We start from the raw sequence: 18,892 nt of genomic DNA, 5'->3' as shown, positions 1-18,892 counted from the left end.
GGCTCGGATTGGAGTCACGTTAACCTGAAAACATCCTCAAACAAGCTCTGCTCAGGTTACAGTTACAAAGTTTGTCCTGAGGGTGGCGCCACAGGACATTTATTTAAATCTAATGTTCTGGACCGTCACCATTTTAAACCATCTCAGACCCGGTTCTGCCGTCATCGGGCTCAGCTGTGCTTTGATTCTAATATATGTTAGCGTTCATGCTGAATTAGAGTTCAGCCTGAGCTGTGTGTTAAGGTTCTGGTGTGACAGACGTCTGGACTCGGATCTACAAACTCTGTTTGAGCTGTTCTGGTTGTTTAATGTGTCACAAAAACTACAAATGAATCCTCTCAGAGATCTTCGGTTTGTTCACGGTGACGCTGCCTGAGGAATCCGTCATTTACTTCTGAACATCGACGTGTGTTTGTGTTGAGCAACCAGATCCGAACAAACCAGAGGAACCGAAGCCCGTCGTGTGTTTTAGAAACCAGAGCGAGCTGGTTTCACTCAGAGAGTCGTTGGTCGTCTGCAAAGAGTCGAATTCCCGCCACAGTTTCAGGCTTTTCAACTTTTGATCGACCGGCTCGTTTAACAATGTGTTTGTGAAACTGATGGATGCTAACAGGATGTACTGAAGTCCCAAATGTTCTTGTGCACACGTGATGAATAAATATTCCTTGAACTTCCCTATAAAAAAATGACTTCATAAGAACCTGTAAACAGAATTCCTAACATGGTAACTTGTGATCATTGGTGCTAAAGGGTGAAACTGTTTCAACTATTGTTTCCAAAGTCAAGAATTAACTTCAGAAGTTCTTCCAAAGGCTCAGAGCTTCATGTCAGCGTTTCTCTGAGTGTTTTAGTTACTTTAACCTTTAACATGAATGTTTAAACACGTCATAGTTGTGCAGATATTGTAATAGGCATTGGTCACAGAATATAATCCGGGGTTTGCTGAAGCTTGAATCTTCACAGCCACATCAGAAGTTTGTAATTATTGGATGTTTCTCGTTAACAGCCTTTCCCCTTCAGTTTTTCGTCCACAGACTTCTTGTATCTTTTAATGAAATAACTCAAAGTTTCACCTGAACAAACTGTAGATTTATGGACAGCTATCCAAGAAAGCAAAGATGATGTTAACATTAAGCTTGTAGCCACGACTAGCGTTAGCTTCTACCACACACATTACTGCAGCGAATAACAACAGGTCACTGATAGAGGGCCACAGACTAACGAGCGAGCTAACGAGCTGACATATCAAAACACAAGATCTGATGCATCAATGAGAAAACAACCGGTCAGAACACGGCACAGAAAGAAGTTATGGTTCAAATCTTAAGTATAAAAACAGCGAGCTGTCCGATATGGCTGCCAGGAGATGTTCCATCAGAAGCCCTTTGTACAAACATCTGTGAGCTGCTAACGTTGACGTTGTGCTGTTGAAGATTAAAGTTTCAGACGAGTTCATTTTTTGTCCACAGTTTTAAAAACCGCTCAGACAAAAGTATTCGGAGGGTTGGCGTTAGTGGGCCAGGCGACCTTCTTTTCCTTTGCCTCTCGGTCGAATGTATCGTAGACGCAGTCCTTGGTGACCGTCTTTGCTTGCACTGGGATGTCCACCACCCCGACGTAGTTCTTTTTGGCCATCCGAGAGCTCGCCGTGATGGTGTACGCATTACTGCGGTAGCATTTCATGGACGACATACAGAAGGTCTCCCTCATGCCCCTTCTGAAGTTCGCATTGTAGACGGAGTACAGGGTCGGCTTGGACGCCGTGGAGCTGAAGGAGATCCAGGCGATGGCCGTGAAGAACAGCAGCCCCTGCCGACTGGGTCCATCAGACTCCTTCGGGTGCCACAGCTGGGCGATGAAGAAGGGTGTCCAGGTAAAGAAGAAAACTGAATTGAGCATGAGGAACATCTTGATGGTCTTGACTTTAGTCCGTGGGACAATGTTCATTGTCCGCCGTACCGTGTGACCATCAGCGCTGATCCTCCAGATGTAGCGGACCACACGCTGGTAGAATGACATGATCAGCACCACCGGGACCAAAAACCCAACCAGGAGGTGGACCGCAGCATAGGCTATACTGCCCCAGCTGTCTGGAAGGAAAAAGTCACAATGATTGCTGCCTGCAGATGTGGAGCCATAGAAGAAGAGGCAGGGTGACACGAAGGCTGCATCAAACAGCCACGAGGCCAAGATCATCTTCTTTGCTTTCTCCCTGGACACCTTGAAGCTGAGCGGGTAGACGATTGTGTAGAACCGGTCTACAGAGATAGAAAGCAGGACATAGACCTGCACACCTGGGCAGAGGTGCTGCAGGTAGCGGACAGCCTTGCAGGCAGCGGCGCTTAGTGGCCATCGTCCTGAGGCGACCTGCAGAAGGATGAAGGGGGCACAACCCAGGCTCATGAGCAGGTCTGCACAGGCCATAGACACCACAAAGTAGTTTGTGGTGGACTGAGTCCGTCGGCTCCGGTGGATGACCAGGCAGACGAGGGCATTTCCCAGGATGGAGACCAGCCAGAGAACCCCGAACACCAAGCCCAGGACGGCAACCTCACCTGAGGTCAGCTCATAGGAGACGGAGGTCCTGTTGAGCTGGCCGGAGGGCGAGCCCTCGAGGCTGCACGGACGAGTTGTGGGTGAGGTTGCCAGGACAGTCGAGTTTTCCCTCTCAGAGAAGTTAAATGACATCTGATACGTGAAAGCTGGAGAGTAAAGGGAGGGATTGACACCAACTGTGTTTGATGACTGGGCATACACCATCGTTATACTGCTGCAGCAGACAGGAGCTGTGGACACAAAGAAACCGTCGTCATTAGTACAATCACTGACAGACATTCAACCAAAGACCAAGACCTTAATTACTGACTAACTAACGAACCATGTGTCTACAGCTACAGCCAGGTTTACCATGTGCAGGTGGTGAGCACAGATTTTAGTTGTAACCTCGACATGATGGTACCAAACCTGACAGTTTTCAAACCCGGCTGCTGTTTGTCAAGAAATAGTTCCAACATGTAAGTTTGGTACAAACACTAATGGTTGGTGGTTGGTTGGTTGGTGGTTGGTTGGTAGACCGTATGTTGGAACATCAGTAGGTATGACGTTTGTTTGCTACATTGATTGGTACGTAGGTTTGGCGATCCTTCAGTCAGCTGGTAGGATGTTTGTAGGTTGGTTGGTAGGTCAGTTGGTTGGTTGGTTGGTTAGTAGTTCAGTGGGTAGTTGGTTGGTTGGTTGGTTAGTAGTTCGGTGGGTAGATTGGTGGTTGGTTGGTTGGTTGGTTGGTTGGTTGGTTGGTTGGTTGATTAGTAGTTCGGTGGGTAGTTGGTTGGTTGGTTGTCCTCAGGTTGCTGTCAGGACTTTAAATAATGAAGGGAAACGTGAAGACGAAGTTCTGCTTCATAGATCTCATCTGGGTGTTTAGCTCAGTTGGTGCGTCCGCCCCGTGTACGAAGGCTCCGCCCTTGTCGCGGCGGCGCTCTAACCTAACCCTACCCTGCAGGTCATTCCCCGTCTCTCTCCGTGTTCCTGTCACTCTTCAGCTGTCTGTCAAATAAAGCTCAAAAAGGCCAAAAACATAATCATTGATCAGCTGAACAGTTCTTGATTCTTGATTCTTGATTCTTGATTCTCTGAAATGTTGAACCACCTCTAACCAATCAGAGCAGCCGGTTCTCGGCCTGTGTTGATTTCATTAACCCGTCACAGAGATCCAGGTCAGGGTCTCCAGAGGTCTGGGTCTCCTCTGGGCTCGATCATTAAGGATGTGAAGAGTCCGCTGGGGAACAGTTTGTGTTTACTCTGCTGGATTTCCTCCTTAGCAACCTGACGAACAGGTGAGCCAACGAAACACGACAGTGAAACAGACCAATCAGAGGCAGAGCAGGGCGGCTCTGTGCGAAATATTCAAAACATGAGGCAGAGCAGGGCGGCTCTGTGCGAAATATTCAAAACATTTCAGTGTTTTTATTACTGTACTTACAGTACTTCATAGTACTGTAAGTACAGTGAGACGTTCACTGTCAGTACTTCATAGTACTGTAAGTACTGTGAAGTACTGTGAGACGTTCACTGTCAGTACTTCATAGTACTGCAGTACTGCGAGACGTTCACTGTCAGTACTTCATAGTACTGTAAGTACTGTGAGACGTTCACTGGTCTGGAGTCAGTCTGTAAAAACACTAAAATCACGTTTAATATATAAAAAAAAAAAATATTAATTTAATTTAAATGAAATCATCATAAAACATAAATAACTTTCATTTAAATTAAAATATTTCTCCAGTATAAAAACATGAATATTAATGAATCATTTGATCTGAGTTCAGACTGTTTGACTTCATCATCATCATCATCATCATCATCATCATCATCATCAGTACTCGAGTACATGTACTCTGTGTACATGTACTCTGTGTACATGTACTCGAGTACATGTACTCTGTGTACTGGATTCCTTTGTTAACAGCTGATATAAATATGAACATGTCTCTTACCTGCTGCTCTTCATCCCGGCTCCTCATCTTCATCTTCATCTTCTCCTCCATCACAAACAAACCTGCCCTCGGCCTGAACAACATGTCTGCTCTGATCACGGCGATGACGGACTGATGCGGACCCGATCACAACGGAACCATCGGAACCGACAGCGGCTGGTCCACAGCCGACAGAGCCGCACACCGGAGCCCGAACCCGCCGACGTGTCGGTGACAACGAGCCCCGTCCGTGAGGTGTTTGTCTGGGTGAGACTCACCGGATCAGAGCCGAGCAGGAAGAAACGTTCACGGCGCGTCTCCGTGAGTCAGTGCGGGAGGAGGAGGTCCGTGAAGGCAGCACGCATCCTGTCTGTCTGTCTGTCTGCCTGTCTGTCTCTCTGTCTGTCTCTCTGTCTGTCTGTCTGTCTGTCTGTCTGTCTGTCTGCACAGAGGCTGAAGGATGAAGCTGCAGCTGATGAAGAGGATGGATGTTTTCTGACAAACAGGGACGGACAGAGGTGGAGGATCAAGGGGCAAGAGAGGAAAGAAAAGCCCCCCGAGCCTCCACAGAGAGACAGAGACTTTATGATGCAAACACCTGGACGTAGTCTCCGTGACGTCCCCGCAGACTGTCTAAAACCTGGACGTAGTCTCTGTGACGTCCCCGCAGACTGTCTAAAACCTGGACGTAGTCTCCGTGACGTCCCCGCAGACTGTTAGCATGTTACATGACGTTACCGTGGCGCCCCCCAGAGGCTGAACTCTGCATGTTGATCAGGTGTAGTGATGGTTTCAGCCTGTTGGAGGCGTCAGAGCAGCTTCAGTCTGTCTGAATTTAAATGATTAATCAGTTATTTAAAATAAAATAAATACTTTTATTACAAATAATTAATTATGAACCTTCATCATCATCAAAGATGATTTTATTTATTAACAGGTGGCTTCATGAATAATTAATGAATGAATATTGATTACTGATTAATGAGCGACTTCGACCTTCACTCTCTGCAACATGTCTGCTCTATAAAAGGAAACGATGCCGTCCATCTGCAATTATTGGTCTGATGCTGACGGGGTTGCTGTCGCAGCACGTCGCCATGGCAACCTCAGCGCCGAGGAGACGGTGATTTTCCAACAGGCTGGTTGCTATGGGAAACCAACAATGGTGCTGATGGGAGGGAGGACAAACAGTGCTGAGTCGACATCGTCAGATTTTAATTAATATTTAAACAACGAAAGAAAAGCTTCCAATGTAAAAATATACGGAGGATCACTGCTGCCAAAAACAAACATCAAAATATTTAAGATTTTACAATCAGTCCAAATGATTTTGATTATTCTCTCATTAAGATCTCGACTTCAGTCAGAACAGTGAAATAATGAAAGAACACAGCGTCTTCATGGATATTTTTTATTTACAGTTTGAAACATGAAACCTTCCGTTCATGAAGACACAGACGCATTTTTTATTTCTGCATTTTAAACTGACCTGGAGAGAAAATGTGACGACACAATGACGGATGGAAATAACTCAGTTATTGATTATTGATCGGCCTTTAAGTAGAATAAATAAACATCAAATGTAATCAGCATTCAGATTTCCATACACCATCATCTGCCCGGCAACAGCATGTTTTATAAAGACCTTCAGGGACATCGTTACGGTATTTTAATTAATCATCTGCATGGTTTAAAGTTTTTATTTTTTTAAATAAATTCAGAAAATCTCAGTTAAGCTGAAACTTTTTAATCATCACGTCCATTTTTAGAGATTTTCCATAATCCAATAACACCATAAAATAATTTCATTAACTCTTAAATTACCATGAAAACTGCTTAAACACGCTGAATAACAAATGAAGGAGATCCTAATTAAGATCAGTTGAAGTCGTTAAAGTTCAGAAATAAAGATACAAACTAATAATTTAGATTTTAAGAGATTTTTAAATATTTCAAATGTTCCCACAAACATTCATGTTCAGACAAATGTCATTTCACCATGACAGGCTCCTTTAATTACCTTCACGAGTTTATTCATGTTAATTAATGAGACTTTCTAAATGAACGTTCTTCACCGTTAAAGGTTTTTAAATTAATTTCTCGTGTTAATCACGTTTCTGTTTGAACCTCTTAAAATCAACTTAAACTGAATTAAAGAAAAATCTGAATCATTAACGTCAAAGTTAAATAATCTAATTAAACTGATTCGTTAAATATTCATTTGTTCATTAAGTGTTTTCAAGGTTCAGCTCAGTTTCCAGGGAAATTTAACGAGTTTTCTCTCCGTCACATTAAAATATCTTCAAGTCTTTTTACTGAGAGTCCATGACCACGTCCTGCTGACGGACCGGACCAGAACAGTCTGGACCAGAACAGACCGGACTAGAACAGACCGGACCAGAACAGACCGGACCAGAACAGACCGGTCCAAACCGCCGTATGGAGGAACCATTGATACAAAACGCTTCATCTCACGTGTCACGTTATTTACAGGATAAACAGGGATATTTACAGAACTCAAGAACCAATCAGATTCTCGTTTGTCCTCAGCCTCTCAGACCGCCGTCCAGCGTCAGCGTCCCGAACCTGAAGGAGACGAACACGCTACACGTTAGAACACGTCAGAACACGTCAGAACACGTTAGAACACGTCAGAACACGTTAGAACACGTCAGAACACGTCAGCACACGTTAGAACACGTCAGAACACGTCACATGACCACACGTGCTAAGCTGGGCTAACGGTGCGTTCACTGACCGCTCTAAGAAGTGGTTATTCTCTGCGAGCTCTTTGACGACTCCCTCCATCTCCTCCTTCAACTTCTTCATCCTGAAACACAACACACACGCAGAGTAATGGAGTACTGTAGAGTAATGGAGTACTGTAGAGTAATGGAGATGAAGTCTCACCCCAGCGTCATCTCCACCAGCGTGTTCTGACTCAGGTACGCCTGAGACTTCATCCCACTGGACACCAGAGGAAGAACCTTCTGAGGCAGCTGCTCCTGCAGCTACACACACACACACACACACACACACACACACACACACACGCGATGATGTCACTGTCTGAGGTGTTCTGATTGGCTGTCAGTCACGTGTTGTTCTCAGGTGCGTTTGTTTCGCTCACCTTGATGGCTCGCTCCATCAACATAGTCACCTCCTTCTCGATGCTGATCAGCTGACCGGACAGGCTGAGCAGCTGCTTCTTCACGTGATGAAGCTTCCTGAAACACACAGACGACGAGGCGTCAACACACACACACACACACACACACACACACACACACAGTCCTACTTCCTGTTAGTGTGTACAGGAAATGACATCACGCTCACCTCATCCACTCCTCGCTCTTCGAGATGAACAGACGATACTTCATGGCGCACTCCTCCGTGAACAGAGACCGAGCCTTGCTCGCATGAAGGACCAGCTTCTGTCTGCACACACACACAAACACACACACACACACACGCACACACACACACACACACACACACGCACGCACGCACACACACACACACACACACACACACACACACACAGTTAAACCTGAAGTGTGTGTGTGCTGAGCTAGGTGTGTGGTTCCCTTCTTCTTCCAAACTCACTTGTCAAATTTGTGGATCTGTTCCTCGTTGTACGGCAGCCCTGACACAAACCAAATTCATTTCATTACAAACACAGACAGGAAGTGAAACCATGGTAACCATAGTAACCGTCGGTGTGAGGACTCACGTCTCTCTGCTTTGTCCTTCTTGAACTGTTGGTAGATCGCTGTGATGGCGTCCAGCAGGACTTTGATCTTCTCCACGCTGCAGAGACGAGCTCAGCGTTACGACGTTCACACAGGATCAGCTGTTTGTGCTGCGGCGGTGGCAACGCAAACAAACACGCGGCGTGCAGGGGCGGGGTCAGATTCAACTTCACGACGCGCCACGCTCCACGCCACGCTCCACACGCCACGTCACGCTCCACGCCACGCTCCACGTCGCGCTCCGCAAGCCAATCAAAAAACGGAAGACGGGAAGAAAAACCTGGTTTCCCGATGACGGACAGACTAATCGCTACAACCCGCGGGAATGTCGACATCACACGCCGAGTTAAAGAGCGACCCCCCCCCCCCCCGCCCTGATCCTGTGTGAATGCACGCTTACACACACACACACACACACACACACACCATCGCGTGTCCCACATGTATGATGTAGGACACGTGAGACAGACGGACTTACTTCCTGTCCTCGGGGTGCGTCCCCACTTGTTGTGTCCAGCCGTCGGTCAGCAGGCCTCCTGGGATGAACTTACTCTTGATGTCTTGTGTTGTTCGTTCGATCGGCTCCAACGAGCTTGAGATCTGTGAACACACACACACACACACACACACACACACACACACGTTAACGCCCCACAAACGCTGCAGCAACCAAAATACAACAGTTCCAGTGTCAGTAACAGCGAACACTCACTCTGAGAACTTTCTTGTGCATGTCTGAGATCTCATCGTACTCTGAAGACAACATGTTGGCCTGCATCAGCACCTCGAACCTGCACGGGACAAAGAGTCAGGGCGACAGGGAGTCAGGGCGACAGGGAGTCAGGGCGACAGGACGTCAGGACGACAGGGAGTCAGGACGACAGGGAGTCAAGGCGACAGGGAGTCAGGACGACAGGGAGTCAAGGCGACAGGACGTCAGGACGACAGGACGTCAGGGCGACAGGGAGTCAGGACGACAGGGAGTCAGGGCGACAGGACGTCAGGACAACAGGGAGTCAGGACGACAGGACGTCAGGACGACAGAGAGTCAGGACGACAGGGAGTCAGGGCGACAGGGAGTCAGGACGTCAGGACGACAGGACGACAGGGAGTCAGGGCGACAGGGAGTCAGGACGACAGGGAGTCAGGACGACAGGGAGTCAGGACGTCAGGACGACAGGACGTCAGGACGACAGGACGTCAGGACGACAGGGAGTCAGGGCGACAGGGAGTCAGGGCGACAGGGAGTCAGGACGACAGGACGTCAGGACGACAGGGAGGCAGGGCGACAGGACGTCAGGACGACAGGGAGTCAGGGCGACAGGACGTCAGGACGACAGGACGTCAGGACGACAGGACGTCAGGGCGACAGGGAGTCAGGGCGACAGGACGTCAGGACGACAGGGAGAAATAAATTCAGAAAATTCTCGTTAAGCTGAAACTTTTTATCATCACGTCCATTTTTTTAGATAATACAGCAGAAAATAATTTTAAATTCCCATGAAAACTGCTTAAAAAACACCTGAGACATAAGGAGACCATAAGATCAGTTGAAAGTCGTGAAAGGTTAGAAATAAGATACAAACTAATAATGTAGATTTTCAGAATATTTAATATTTAAAATGTTTCCCACAAAACAGTCATGTTCTACAAAATGGATCTTTCCCCATGACAGGGCCTCCTTTAATTTACCTTCACGAGTTTATTCAATTTAATTAATGAAGACTTTACTAAATGAAACGTTCTATCACCGTTAGAAGGTTTAAATTGTTTCTCGTGGTTAATCACGGTTTCTGTTGGAACTCTTAAAATCACTTAAACTGAATTAAGAAAAATCTTATCATTAACGTCAAAGTTAAATATCGAATTAAACTGATTCGTAATATTCCATTGGTTCAGTAAGTGTTTTTCAAGGTTCCGCAGTTCAAGGGAAATTAACGAGTTTCGCTCCTCACATTAAATATCTTTCAAGTCGTTTTTACTGAGAGTCCCCATGACCACGTCCTTCTTACTGACCGGAACCCAGAACAGACTGGACAGAACGACCGGCCAGAACAGACGGGACCAGAAACAGACGACTAAACAGACGGACTAGAACAACGGGACCAGAACAGACCGGTCCAAACCGCCAATGGACTACCATATGATACAAAAAGCTTCATCACACGCCTTCACGTTATTAACAGATAAGCAGGGATATTTACAGAACGTCAAGAACCAATCAATCTCGTTTTTCCTCAGCCTCTCAGACCGCCGTCCGCGTCAGCGGTCCCGAACCGGAAGAGAGACAACACGCTACTGGCAAACACGTCAGAACACGTAAACACGTCAGAACCCGTCAGAACACGTCAAGAACCGTCACATACGCACAACGTGCAAGCTTGGGCTAACGGTGCGTTACTGAACCGCTCTAAGAAGTGTTTATTCCTCTGCGAGCTCTTTGACGACTCCCTCCATCTCCTCCGTCAACTTCATCATCCCTGAAATACAACACACACTCAAGTAATGGAGTACTGGTAGAGTAATGGATCAATTAGGACTGTAGAGGAGATGGAGTACTGTAGAGTTAGTGGAGACTGTAGAGTAATGAGATGAAGTTCGCACCCCACGTCATCTCCACCAGCGTGTTCGGAACTCAGGTACCCTGAGACTTCATCCCACTGGACACCAAGAGGAGAACTTCTTAGGAGCTGCTCCTGCAGCTCAAACACACACACACACACAAACAACACACGCGATGAGTCCACGGTCTGAGTGGTTCGGAATTGCTGTCAGTCCGGGGTTGTCTTCTCAGGTGCGTTTGTTTTCGATCACCTTGATAGGCTCTCTCATCAACATAGTTCACCGTCCTTCTCGATGCTGATCAGCTGACCTGAACAGCCCTGAGCAGCTACCTGCTGCTTCACGTGAGGAAGCTTCCTGAAACACACAAGACCGGGCGTCAAACACACACACGCACACACCACCACACACACAGACACACCACACACACTGAGCTATCCTGTTAGTGTGTGCCGGAAATGACGATCACACTCCCACCTCATCCACTCCTCAGCTCTTCGAGATGAACAGAACATACTTCATGGCGCACTCCTCTGAACAGAGACCGAGCCTTGCTCGCCTAAGGACCGCCTTTTCTGTCTGACACACACACCACCACACCACACAACACACACACACAACACACACAGTTTAAACCTGAGTGTGTGTGTCTGATCTATGTGTGTTGTTCCTTCTTCGTCAACTACTTGTCAATTTTGTGGATCTGCTCCTCGTTGTACGGCAGCCCTGACACAAACCAATCATTTTCATTCCAAACAACCAGACAGGAAGTGAAACATGGTAACAGATCGGTTGAGGACTCCACGTCTCTGGCTTTGTTCCCATTCTTAGAACTGTGTGGTAGATCGCTGTGAATGGCGTCCAGCAGGACTTTGATCGTCTCCACGCTGCATAGACGAGCTCAGCGTTACGACGTTCACACAGATCGGCCGTGTTTGTGCTGCGGCGGGTGGGCAACGCAAACAAACACACGGCGCAGGGGGGGTCAGATTCAACTTCACGTCGCTCACGTCCACGCACCACGCTCCACACCCACGTCAACGCTCCACGCCACGCTCCACGTCCACCCACGCCACTCTCCACCGCGCACGCCAGCAACGCTCCACCTCCACGCTCCACGGCACGCTCCCGCCACTCTCAACGCTCCACGCTCCACGTCACCGCCACGTCAGCCCGACGACACCCACGCCACGCTCCACACGCCAACTCCGCTCCCGCTCGCGCTCCACGCCACGCTCCACACTCATCAAAAAACTGAATAGCGGGAATAAAAAACCTTGTTTCCCGATGACCGGACATACTAATCGCTCATCCGCGGGAAGGTCGACATCCACGCCGAGTTAAGAGCGACCCCCCCCACACCGCCCGGATCCTGTGTGAATGCACCGATTTCACACCAACACACACAACACATACACACACCATCTGCCGTGTCCCACATGTATGATGTAGGACATGTTAGACAGACATACTTACTTCCTGTCATCGGGGATGCGTCCCGACTTGGTTGTGTCCAGCCGTCTCAGCAGGCCTCCTGTAATAACTTTACTCTTTATTCTTTTGTTGATTCGTTCGATGGACTCCAACGAGCTTGAGATCTGTTAACACACACACACAGCACACACACACACACCAACAACACACACACACAAGACCATACACAAACACACACACAACACAAACACCACATCACAAACACAACACACCCAACACACACCACACACACACACGAGAATACACACACACACACACCCACACAATACAACACACAACACACACACGACACACACACACATACCACACACAGACACCACACACACACACACTCTCAAACACAACACAACACACACACTCAACACAATTACGCACCACCAACACTGCTCAAACCAAAATAAAACCAGTTCCAGTTCATTAAACTCGCACACTCAACCTCTGAGAACCTTTCTTTTGCATGTCTAGATCTCAATCGTACTCTGAAGACAACAGTTTTGCCTGCCATCAGACCATCGACCCTGCACGGGACAAGAGTCAGGACTACAGGGAGTCAGCGACAGGGAGTCATGACGACAGGGATATCAGGTCGCAAAGTGATTCAGACGACAGGAGTCAGGACGACATAGTCAGGGCGACAAGGGATTCAGTACGACGGGATCAGGCGACAGGGGTCAGGACGACAGGGAGTCGGCGACAGGAGTCAGTGGCGAACAGGACGTCAGACTACAGGGATCAGACGACAGGAAGTCAGGTCGCCGTGGCAGGACGACAGGGAGTCAGGACGACAGGATGTCCCAGGGGCGACAGGGAGTCATGGCGACAGGACTCAGGACGACAGGACGACAGGGAGTCAGGGCGACGAGGAGTCAGGGCGACAGGGAGTCAGGACGACAGGGAGTCAGGGCGACAGGACTTCAGGACACATGGAGTCAGGACGACGGACTTCAGGGCGACAGGGGAGTCAGGACGACAGGGAGTCAGGACGACAGGGAGTCAAGGGCGACAGGGAGTCAGGACGACAGGGAAGTCAGGACGACTTATGTCAGGGCGACAGGGGAGTCAGGTGCGCAGGACGTCATGGACGACAGGACTACAGGGAGTCAGGGCGACAGGGAGTCATGGCTCAGGGAGCAGGGCGAATGACGACAGGAATCAGGGCGACAGGGAGTCAGTACGACAGGAAGTCAGGGCGTACAAGGTTAAAAGTCACTCCAGCTTTCGGTCTTATCCCAGGATCTGCGGTCAGAATTACAGAGTGGAAAACTCAGACTTCTTAGGAGGATCTCACTGTAGGTCCCCTCCTTCATCGCTCACTGCAGGGAGCGAAGATCATCATCATCATCATCACCATCATCATCACCATCACCATCATCATCATCATCATCACCATCACCATCATCACCATCATCATCATCATCATCATCATCACCATCATCATCATCACCATCACCATCATCACCATCATCACCATCACCATCATCATCATCACCATCAGACACAGATTTTGTTGAACCGTCGTTCAGCTGAAGAACTCACATCAGACCTCGAACTCCTTTTCGAACCAGCTCCTGATAAACCAGCAGAGACTCTGAAGTTTTCCATAAATGTCCGACATCACCTGCAAAAGTCTGAAGGACAAGAAGACGAGACGGACATGAAGGACATGAAGGACATGAAGACGAGACAGAGATCAGTCAGACGTCTGAGGTCATCAGGTCACGTTACCTTTGCGTAGCTGGCATCCAGGTCGAGGTCGTAGCGCGGCTGAACTTTAGGAGGACTGGCTGTAAAGACACGTTTAAGACTTTTTAATGCATCCTGGAATTCAAGGTAGATCCACAAACGGGTCTGACTGAACATGACGGACAGGAAGTGACGTACGGTCCTCAAAGATGAGTCCCACGGTGGCGACGGACTCGCGGCTGACGAGCATGATGGGATTGTCTCTGGAGGTCTTGGGGAAGGTCTTGGCCTGGCGGTTGGGGTCGAGGACGAGGCGGCGGCCCTCGTACAGCAGCTCCTGGTTGTGCAGCGGGATGCTGGTCCTCCGGGACAGCAGTTCCTGGAACAGCGCCGCCCTGTGGACACGGGAAGAACAGCCTTCAGTGCACACTACTCACATCCAGGGAGGACATCCGGCCCGGTGCATGCTGGGCGGGCTTACGTGTTGTACTCGTGGATGTAGACGTGGTGCAGCGTGGCCTGCTGCAGACTGAACACGTAGACCACGGCCCGGTGCAGGATGTCGTTGGTCTCAGCGAAGAACTGATCGAAGCCCCAACACTTCTCCTGATCGGCCTCCAGGATGTTGGCGAGGACCGGAGTCAGGAGGCTCTGAAGACCCCTGAAACACAGAGAGAGCAGGTTCTTTCAGCCTCGTGGTTCTGTTGGTGGTTCTGTTGGTGGTTCAGTTGGTGGTTCTGTTGGTGGTTCTGTTGGTGGTTCTGTGTTCTTACTTGGACAGACTGCAGGAAACCGGCATCTCTGTGCTCCACTCGATCTTCCCGTTCTCACACTTCTGGTGTCCGGAGATGGTCCCGGACGGTTTCTCCGTGATGATTTTATACCTGAAACACAAACGTTCAGTTTCACGTTCCCATGTTTGCCTCTTTAAGGTTCTCACCTCGCTCTTACATCACTTCCTTGTTCCTGCGCGGCCCTTCGAACGGTCGGAACGGGAGGCTGCCGGTGGCGGCGTGGTAGAACGTGACGCCGATGCTCCACAGGTCCACCGTGGCTCCGTACTTCTTCTGATGGTCTTTCCTGAGCACGGCTCGCTCGTACATGTCGGGGTGCTGCACAGGAAACACACGAAGAAGAAGAGTCACACACAGGAAGTGTGTGTGTGTGTGCGTGTTTCTCACCAGGTGTGTGTGTGTGTGTGTGTGTGTGTGTGTGTGTGTGTTTCTCACCAGGTGTGTGTGTGTGTGTGTGTGTGTGTGTGTTTCTCACCAGGTGTGTGTGTGTGTGTGTGTGTGTTTCCTCACCAGTGTGTGGGTGGTGTGGTGTGGTGTGTGTTTCCTCACCAGGTGTGTGTGTGTGTGTGTATGTGTGTGTTCCGTCACCAGGTGTGTGTGTGTGTGTGTGTGTGTGTGTGTTCCTCACCAGGTGTGTGTGTGTCTGTGTGTGTGTGTGTGTGTGTGTGTGTTCCTCCACCAGTGTGTGGTGTGTGTGTGTGTGTGTGTGTGTTCCTCACCAGTGTGTGTGTGTGTGTGTTGGTGTGCCTCACAGTGTGTGTGTGTGTGTGTGTGTGGGGTGTGTGTGTGTGTGTGCCTCACCAGGTGGGTGTGTGGTGTTGTGCTGTGTCTGTGTGTGTGTGTGTGTGTTCCTCACCAGGTGTTGGTGTGTGGTGTGTGTGTGTGTGTGTGTGGGTGTGTGTTTCCTCACCAGGTGTGTGTGTGTGTGTGTGTGTGTGTGTGTGTGTGTGTGTGTTTCCTCACCAGGTGTGTCTGTGGGTGTGTGTCCTCACCATGTGTGTTGTGTGTGTGTGTGTGTGTGTGTGTGTGGTGTGTGTGTTGCCCTCACAGTGTGGGTGTGTGTGTGTGTGTTCCTCACCAGGTGTGGTCGTGTGTCTGTGTGTGTGTCCCTCACCAGGTGTGTGTGTGTGTGTGTCGTGTGTGTCTCACCCAGGTGTGTGTGTGTGTTGTGTGTGTGGTGTGTGGTCCTCACCAGGTGGTGTGTGTGTGTGTGTGTCTCACCAGGTGGGTGTGTGTGTGTGGTGTGTGTGTCTCACCAGGTGTGGTGTGTTGTGTGTGTGTGTGTGTGTGTGTGTGCGTCTCACCAGGGTGGTGGTGGGTGTGTGTGTGTGTGTCTCACCAGGTGTGTGTGTGTGTGTGGTGTGTGTCTTGTTCCACCAGGTTGTGTGTTGTGTGTAGGGTGTTAGGATTGTGGGTGTCAAGGTGTGTGTGTGTGTGTGTGTGTCCACCAGTGTGTGTGGTGTGTTGTGTGTGCTGTGTGGTGGTGCTCACCGGTGTGTGTGTGTGTGTGTGTGTGTGGGTGTGTGTTACAGTGTTTGGTGGTTTTCTCCCCCGTGTGGTGTGTTGTGTGTGTGTGTGGTGTGTGGTGTGTGTGTGGTGGTCTTCACCAGGTACTCCTCGGTGCCGTCGAGGCCACAAACTGTTTTGCGATCGTCCTCCACGTCCATCATCGCGGCTACCACAGTCAGGTCATTTGTACGCGCGGCATCCGTGCCCGCCGCACGTCCTCGCTGAGCTGTTTCCTGGCTTGATTCCCGTGAACGATGCCGTAATCTCATTTCAGGTGGTTCATACACTGCCACTGAAGACCAACAAGCCAATCATAGAACATCCCACGTCACAAACAGGAAGTCAGTTTTCAGGCAGATCCAAACCGTCCCTTAACCCACATCATGAAGAACTATGAGGAACTGATCCTCCAGGGAGTCCAAACGCTTTGGGACCGACTCCTCTAAAACGTGTAGAGACCTCCACAGGGACAATACGCCCATCAACCAGGACCTTATGAACGAAGTGTTTGACTGAGAGGAGGAGGAGGAGGAGAGAGGAGGAAGGAGGGAGGAGAAGAGGAGGAAGGGAGAGGGAGAGGAATGAGGGGGAGGGAGGAGGAGAAAGGGAGGAGGAGGAGGGAGGGAGGAGGGAGAGGAGGAGGGGGGAGGGGAAAGGAGGGGAAGAGAACCGGAGGAGAGGGTGGGAGGGGGAGAAAGAAGAGGGAGGAGGATGAGGCAAGGAGGAGTAGGAGGAGAGGGCAGAGAGGAGGGTGAGAGCAGGAGGAGGGGAGAGTAGGGATAGGGAGAAGTATCTGAAGGAGATACCTGATGCTTTTTATCTTATTTCTCTTCTTCTCTTATGGTTGATGATGCGTCTAGCCTAATCCTCTATATACCACACCTCTTACTCTTTAATAACCTTCTTTATTCGGTTCCTCTTCCTTCTCGTTCTCTTCGTCCTTCTTCTTCCCTCTTCTTTCTTCTCCTTCTTATCTCCTATTGCATTTATTCTTAATATTTTTTTTTTCTTCTTGTGTATTCTCTGGTCGTCTTCCTTCTTACATCCTTCCTTTGCAGCTATTCTCCCTTCTTAACTTCTTTTTTCTTATTTTTGGCGTCTTCGTGTCTTTAGCATTCATTCTTCTTATCTCCTGTCGTCCTTCTTCTTCCTCTTCTTCTTTCTCTTCTTTTTCTTCCTTTCTCTATTCTTCTTCCGGTTCTTCTTCGCGTCTTCTGGCTTTTTTTCTGCTTGATCTTCTTTTTCTTCTCTTATATTCGTAGTCTCTTCTTCTTCCTTTCATTCTCTTTTTGCTTCCTTCTTCTTTTAGAACTTTCTACTTTCTTTGTCGTTCTTTTATTCGTTTCTTGTATTTTATTCTTCACCTTATTTCTCGTATCTTTTTCTTCTCCCCCCCGATTCTGTTTCATTCTTCTGGCTTATTACCTTTTGGTGTTTTCAGGCCTTCTTTGTTCCCTTTCCATTCTCTTTCCGCTTTCTTTTTCCTCTTTTTTCTTGATTGTTCTCTCTTCTTCTGATTGCGTACTTTGCTTCGCCTTTCGCTCACCCCCACTGCCTTTTTTCCTAGCTTCTTCGGAATAAGAACGATGTTAGAAATGTGTCGCGGCATGATTTATTGACAGGAAGCAGCACCAAACGTTCAAACGCTCAGCTAACGTTAAGTTCAGGTGCTGTGAACGTTGTGCCAATGTTTCCTGATGGTTTCATCTCTTTGATCTCGGTCTCGTACTGACCTCTTCCTCCACGGCGAACAGCTTGACGATGTTCTTGTGGTTGAGTTTCTTCAGGACCTCGAACTCTCTCATCTGCACGTCCAGCGGCCGCAGGAAGCTCAGGTTGTTGAACACTTTGACGGCGTACAGGTCGCCGGTTTTCTACAAACAGAAAATAAACGAGGAGAAAGAGAAATCAGGATCTTCACAGGAAGCAGCAGGTACATGATGAACAGGTGAAATGTTTACAATGTGAATAATTACCAAAGTAAATCTGTTTATCACTCTGACATCAAACAGCATGACCTGTCTGTCTGTCTGTCTGTCTGTCTCTCTGACCTGTCTGTCTGTCTCTCTGACCTGTCTGTCTCTCTGTCTGTCTCTCTGACCTGTCTGTCTGTCTGTCTGACCTGTCTGTCTGTCTCTCTGACCTGTCTGTCTGTCTGTCTGTCTCTCTGACCTGTCTGTCTGTCTCTCTGACCTGTCTGCCTGTCTGTCTCTCTGACCGGTCTGTCTGTTTGTCTGTCTGTCTGTCTGACCTGTCTGTCTCACCTTGTGTCGGCCTCGGTAAACGTTGGCCGTTGCTCCCTGACCCAGCAGGTCTGAGATCAGCCACAGGTAGTTGGTGGTGCTCTGCATCCTGATGGCTGCAAGTGATCCTGAAGAGAAACACACGATCAATATGAACTGATCAATATATGAACTGATCAATATATGAACTGATCAACACGAACTGATCAATACGAACTGATCAATATATGAACTGATCAACACGAACTGATCAACACGAACTGAACGACATAATTAAATATTTTAAGTTTAAATATTTTAAGTTTAAATATTTAAAGTTAAATTAAATATTTTAAGTTTAAATATTTTAAATTTAAATATTTTAAATTGAATTAAATATT

General features: G+C 48.5%; 2 protein-coding genes across 2 annotated transcripts in view; both read right to left on the bottom strand.

Moving 5' to 3' along the window:
- Positions 1-1,035: 1,035 nt before the first annotated feature.
- gpr19 (G protein-coupled receptor 19) lies at positions 1,036-5,063 on the bottom strand. The gene is made up of 2 exons (XM_010748848.3): positions 4,497-5,063; positions 1,036-2,786 (listed from the first exon to the last, which is right to left on the bottom strand). The coding sequence occupies exon 2, from the start codon at positions 2,758-2,760 to the stop codon at positions 1,483-1,485; it is 1,278 nt and encodes a 425-aa protein (XP_010747150.2). The 5' UTR covers positions 2,761-2,786; positions 4,497-5,063; the 3' UTR covers positions 1,036-1,482.
- Positions 5,064-5,872: 809 nt separating this feature from the next.
- tbk1 (TANK-binding kinase 1) overlaps positions 5,873-18,892 on the bottom strand; it is a 14,710-nt gene continuing 1,690 nt past the window's right edge. Inside the window, 26 exon segments of the mRNA XM_027291873.1 lie at positions 5,873-7,061; positions 7,234-7,305; positions 7,386-7,486; positions 7,606-7,702; positions 7,812-7,913; positions 8,082-8,121; positions 8,209-8,285; positions 8,706-8,827; positions 8,940-9,018; positions 11,106-11,109; positions 13,500-13,592; positions 13,797-13,911; positions 14,009-14,067; positions 14,165-14,361; positions 14,448-14,627; positions 14,740-14,850; positions 14,918-15,078; positions 16,368-16,451; positions 16,453-16,516; positions 16,518-16,555; positions 16,635-16,679; positions 16,682-16,750; positions 16,753-16,761; positions 17,634-17,647; positions 17,999-18,143; positions 18,534-18,640. Coding sequence (XP_027147674.1) covers positions 7,022-7,061; positions 7,234-7,305; positions 7,386-7,486; positions 7,606-7,702; positions 7,812-7,913; positions 8,082-8,121; positions 8,209-8,285; positions 8,706-8,827; positions 8,940-9,018; positions 11,106-11,109; positions 13,500-13,592; positions 13,797-13,911; positions 14,009-14,067; positions 14,165-14,361; positions 14,448-14,627; positions 14,740-14,850; positions 14,918-15,078; positions 16,368-16,451; positions 16,453-16,516; positions 16,518-16,555; positions 16,635-16,679; positions 16,682-16,750; positions 16,753-16,761; positions 17,634-17,647; positions 17,999-18,143; positions 18,534-18,640 — 2,225 coding nt within the window. The 3' untranslated portion in view covers positions 5,873-7,021.

The sequence above is a fragment of the Larimichthys crocea genome, chromosome XX, assembly GCF_000972845.2.
Source record: "Larimichthys crocea isolate SSNF chromosome XX, L_crocea_2.0, whole genome shotgun sequence".
Classification (NCBI taxonomy): Eukaryota; Metazoa; Chordata; class Actinopteri; family Sciaenidae; genus Larimichthys; species Larimichthys crocea.
The sequence above is the reverse complement of the archived record's forward strand: the minus strand, read 5'-3'. Positions and strand labels throughout refer to the sequence as shown.

Excerpts from the sequence above, each read along its gene's own strand:
- gpr19 (XM_010748848.3), bottom strand. The coding sequence starts at position 2,760 with ATGGTGTATGCCCAGTCATCAAACACAGTTGGTGTCAATCCCTCCCTT.